General features: G+C 37.8%; 1 protein-coding gene across 2 annotated transcripts in view; it reads left to right on the forward strand.

Moving 5' to 3' along the window:
• serinc4 (serine incorporator 4) overlaps positions 1-4,781 on the forward strand; it is a 38,251-nt gene that overhangs the window by 22,516 nt on the left and 10,954 nt on the right. For both annotated transcript variants that reach the window (XM_014021436.1, XM_014021435.1), the window contains exons 4-6: positions 498-577; positions 867-960; positions 4,204-4,415. In XM_014021436.1, the coding sequence (XP_013876890.1) occupies positions 498-577; positions 867-960; positions 4,204-4,415 (386 nt within the window). The remainder of the gene's footprint in view (positions 1-497; positions 578-866; positions 961-4,203; positions 4,416-4,781) is intronic.

The following is a 4,781-nucleotide window of genomic DNA, read 5'->3' on the forward strand; positions in this document are numbered from 1 at the left end:
AGAGAGAGAGAGAGAGAGAGAGAGAGAGAGAGAGAGAGAGAGAGAGAGAGAGAGAGAGTTTTCAAATATCTAAAAAAGCATTAATAACAGACTGAACTACTACTGTCTTAATTATTGATGCACTGCAGGATTAATAGTCAGTTCAAATGTTCTCTAACACACTGTGTGAAAGTATATTTACATGGTTTTTACATGCATCTACACACAGTATATAGAATAGTTATTTCACCAGTTGTTCTCTTAAAGGATCTGTACAATTTATARTAAGAATATGTGATGATTTATTATGAATGTAACATTTGTTGTTAAATCCTGACCAACTGTAMAGATCCTTTAAGAGCTTTTAATGTTTGACTGAAATGTTTTAACAATAACAAACTTTTCTAACATTATTGAAACTGAAAACCTGTTGAATAAACAAAACTTACAATAAGTCCTAGACTCTTTTCTAACAAAAAGCTGTTTTTTTTGTTTGTTTTTTTTTTTGTCTCCTGTAGCTTCTGGTTTTTAAAGTTGATCACCCTGCTGGGGATGTGCACTGCTGCCTTCTTCATCCCGACTGAGTCCTTCCTGCATGGTGAGTAGTTTCCTGTCTGTCAGCACCTGAACAGATGCACTTCAGTCTGCGGACACACAGAGGGCAGCAGCGATCTGCTCCTGCCTCCATTCTGCTGCAGGCAGATTCAGCATCAGAACATAACGTCAACAGTGTGGTTTCTCTTTGCGTGGGAACAGTAAATGTGGTGGTGTTACAAGTCTGATGTCAGATTTATGATCACAATTGTTCTTTTTTCTCATTTCCTGTTAGTCCCTACCTTAGTCCCCTTTCCTGAAAATAAACAACAGTTTTTGTTTTGTTCTCTCAGCTTGGCATTATGTTGGTGTGGTGGGAGGATTCGCCTTCATCCTCATCCAACTCATCCTCATCACAGCTTTTGCACACACTTGGAACAAGAACTGGTGAGTCACAAGGTCAAATACATTAAAAGAAGTTGTGCTTTGAAGTGTGACAATAATAAAAGCAGTGTGTAAAATATGTGAACAAAACTTCAGCGATGCCTTCAYAAAAGCTTTTTACAATAAAGAGACATATCATGCGAAATACATCGTTTTTAGCCATTTAATACATTTTGTTATGCACTCTCTAGGAGGTTGAAATGTTTAATTTGGTGGTGCTGCACGGATATTTTTGAAATCTGTTTGGGTCATATTTTTAAATTCATTCAGCTTTTTCTATTCCCTWTTAAGTATTCTGAATAATCTTGTCAGGTCATTGGTTGGTCGTCTTTATTCTCTGGCTCTGGGTCAGACTCTGGCTCCAACACRTCAGGCTGGATTTAAGTCTTCACTGTTCACATATTTTAATCAATWTGTAAATAAAACTTTCTGCTCCACTACATAATCATATCTCTGCCATCAAACTACAAAAATGTCTGAAGGAGGTGCTGCATTTGCATTTAAAGAGACAGCWCCAAATTGAGCTGCTGTGAGACACACCTCAGAGAAGGGGTGARAGAGGGGCTTGTGGAGCTACAATAACCAGGAACTSAGACCAAAGCATTGCAGTTCCTCTMRTATATACMACTACTGACTGATTTACATATGAAAAGGAAGGATTTTAAACCAGGACATGTCTCCTTTAAAGGACATTTTGAAGTGAGTTTCTGTGAAAAAACAAACAAACTAACACCTTAAACGTTGTAATAACATCTTGAACAACCTCACTTTGAAAAGGAAGTTAGTTTCATTTTGATTTGATTAATGAGCCAATGGCAAGTCTGAACACAACCTGAGTTGTACTGCTGTTTTACTGCTTCATGTGAGTTCCTTTAAACAGCTTCCAGTTTCATTGTTTACATGGAATTCTAGACAATTACAAGCATAATCACAACATCATAGCAGCAGCAACACAGCATTATGAAGGGTCCAGGATTCATCTGGTAGGAATTCATTTTTTCTACTGAAACACCAGGGTAATGTGAAATGTAATGGGGTGTAAAGGGTTAACTTACAGCATGAAGTTCAGAGACAAAAGCTGTTTTAGGTTAGTTATGACAGCATTCTAACTAACCCTTAGCCAATGTTAAACAATATCCCCAAACTGCTGCTCAAGAAGCTATCTACAACAGGTAAGATATTCATTGTTCATAATTTTACTACACAAACCCACTGAAATGGGCAAACTGTTTAGTAGTGTGATCGCATACACTTTTTGCGTTGTTTTTGAGGTTTCAACAAGCACAAAACCAGATTCATAAAGTATTTTAATTTCCCACTAATGTGAAAAAACCTGTTTCCAGTCTGAGAACAACCAGCACCTCTGTGATGGACTGAAAACTGAAGTACTTTAACACAACATGAGTGTTGGACCTTGCAGATGTTGTGGCTGAGTGGGGCAGTTTCCTTAAATCAGGGTCAACATCTGGTGAAATACTAAAACCAGCAGATGAGAAGTTCCTAAAACAGATGTTCCCCACATGTTCTGCAAATCATAACCTGACATTAAACCTCCAAATGAAAAAAGACATTTTTGCTTAACATTTGTCAACTTTTATGGTAAGTTATTCTAAAAGAAAGACTCAGATTGTGCTATTATCATGTGTGGCTGTGGCTGGAGGCAGATGAAGTGATATAGTGTTGTGAGGTCATATTAACAGTTTGTTTATGTTAACCTGAATAGTAAAATTGCAATAAACCACTTAGAAACTGCAAATTGTYCATCCTCCAAGCAGAATAAATTGTATTACATTTTGCTCTTTCAGATCTTGTTTCTAATTCAACATTGTTAAAAGTAAAATATCTCCCCTAAAAAACATGAATGAAGCACAAAACCCAAATAAAAGTTACGTTGAAGCCTTTTTTTTTTTTGTAGAAAATGTTTTAGAGAAACTGCCTCCAAACCTGGGAAGAAAAAAGTGGGTTAGAAATACAATACCCATGATGTGTGGTTACAGTATATAAAGGTGTATTTACTACAGCTGGATCAACATCTGGAGACCTGCTCTGTGGCGCTGGTGATGATGGATTCATCTGATCTGTAGAACTATTTAACATCTGCTCAGACAGACAGATGTGCAAAGAGCTGCTTGTTTGTTTCAGCACTTATTGCATTTATCATTTTTTAGTTAAGACAGTCATTYATGGATTCTGTTCAGTGTCCTTTCTGTGTACATGTTGAGTTGTTTTAACAAATATCTTGTCTTGTTTGTTTTGGATTTATGGCTGTGTCAAACAGTCAGTCTCTCATCTCCAGCAGACAGTAAAACTACGACTAAAAAGCCATTTCTAAATTAACACTATATTAAAGCTATAGTTCAGAAATGTTTAAGTGTGGTTATAAATGGCTATGAAATTAAAATATTTAACCTGTTGCAGATAGCTCTTAGTTTGAAAAACTATTGTTCAGCTTTGACTGGATGAGCTCATGGTTAATCCACGTGAAGTAAAGAACAAAGTGAAGGCCATCATAAAACACTTCCTATCCTACAAAATTTATAGTAGTTTATGCAAATACGATTTTATAAATGTTTGAACGTCATTGTACGAATGTTTTTCACACATCATTGTTTTCCATGGTTTTCTCATGATAATGACATGTTATTTYTCATAATGTTTCTCAAGAAAATACATAACAGTTATTTGCATAAAACACTGAGGTTGTTTGTAAACATAAAAAAGTGGTATTTCCAGAAAGAATATTCTAAAAWTTTTACAGCAGTAGTTGTGAATGTAAAATTGATAAATAGTAAAAGGTCTCTAAAATGACCCTTAAAAGATTATTTATGAAATGTTGGATACTGAAGTTGTTAACAGACAACAGCACTTCATTTATTCCATTTGTTCAGCCTTTGTCTTTACCCACATGTCTGTGCAGAATCCTGGAGCTGTGGCCTGTCCCTGAGAGGCAGGGTACACACTGGACACATTAAAAGTCCATCACAGACATTATTTTTAATAACATTTTGTGGTATTCTTTGGGATGCAATGCCCATGAAGAGGAATTGCTCCTGAGTTGCTGCGACAATGTGTCCATGGTTAGAACACAGTCCTGATTTAGCCTGTCAACAAGAGTTACTGACATCAAACAGCAACAGAAACAAGGTCTCTSTTTTTTAGTTTGGAGTGTTTCTACAGAGTTTCTCTTTGTGTGCTTTTTAAACGGAGCGCTTGAAGTGACGACCCCCCTGTCCTCCTCCCACTCAGGTTGACCGGAGCAGCAGAAAACAAACGCTGGTACCTGGCAGTGACGTGCGCCACCCTCTTCTTCTACACCATCGCTACCATGGCCTTCACCTTCATGTACAAATACTACACCCACCCCATCGCCTGCCACTTCAACAAGGTCCTGCTGTGGATCAACCTGGGGCTCTGCGGCCTCATGTCCTTCATCGCTGTCACGCCGTGCGTCAAGCAGAGTGAGTGATTAATGACGAAACATCCAGCTGCTAAAAGCARGGATGATGGAGGAAACGCGTACAGTTGTGAGACATTCTAAAGAAAATGTTGATGAGAGGCAAAGCAGGTTCTGCACAGGGGTTCCCAAACTTTTCCATGCAATGCATTAGCTTCTGGCCAGGGTACCCTCCCCCCACCCACCCCACCGTTCCAAACTCACAAATAATGCTACAAAATATGCAAAGAAACAATAACTTTTAGAATGTTTTTTCTTACTTCCATTACTTCTGTTTAGCAGAAGAATTGGACAGGACTTGTTAAGTTTTTCCTTTTTTGCAGCCTTGTCCCCCACACTCAGTGTTGCCAGGTGTACGATAATTATCGTA

The sequence above is a fragment of the Austrofundulus limnaeus genome, unplaced genomic scaffold, assembly GCF_001266775.1.
Source record: "Austrofundulus limnaeus strain Quisiro unplaced genomic scaffold, Austrofundulus_limnaeus-1.0 Scaffold292, whole genome shotgun sequence".
Taxonomy (NCBI): Eukaryota; Metazoa; Chordata; class Actinopteri; order Cyprinodontiformes; family Rivulidae; genus Austrofundulus; species Austrofundulus limnaeus.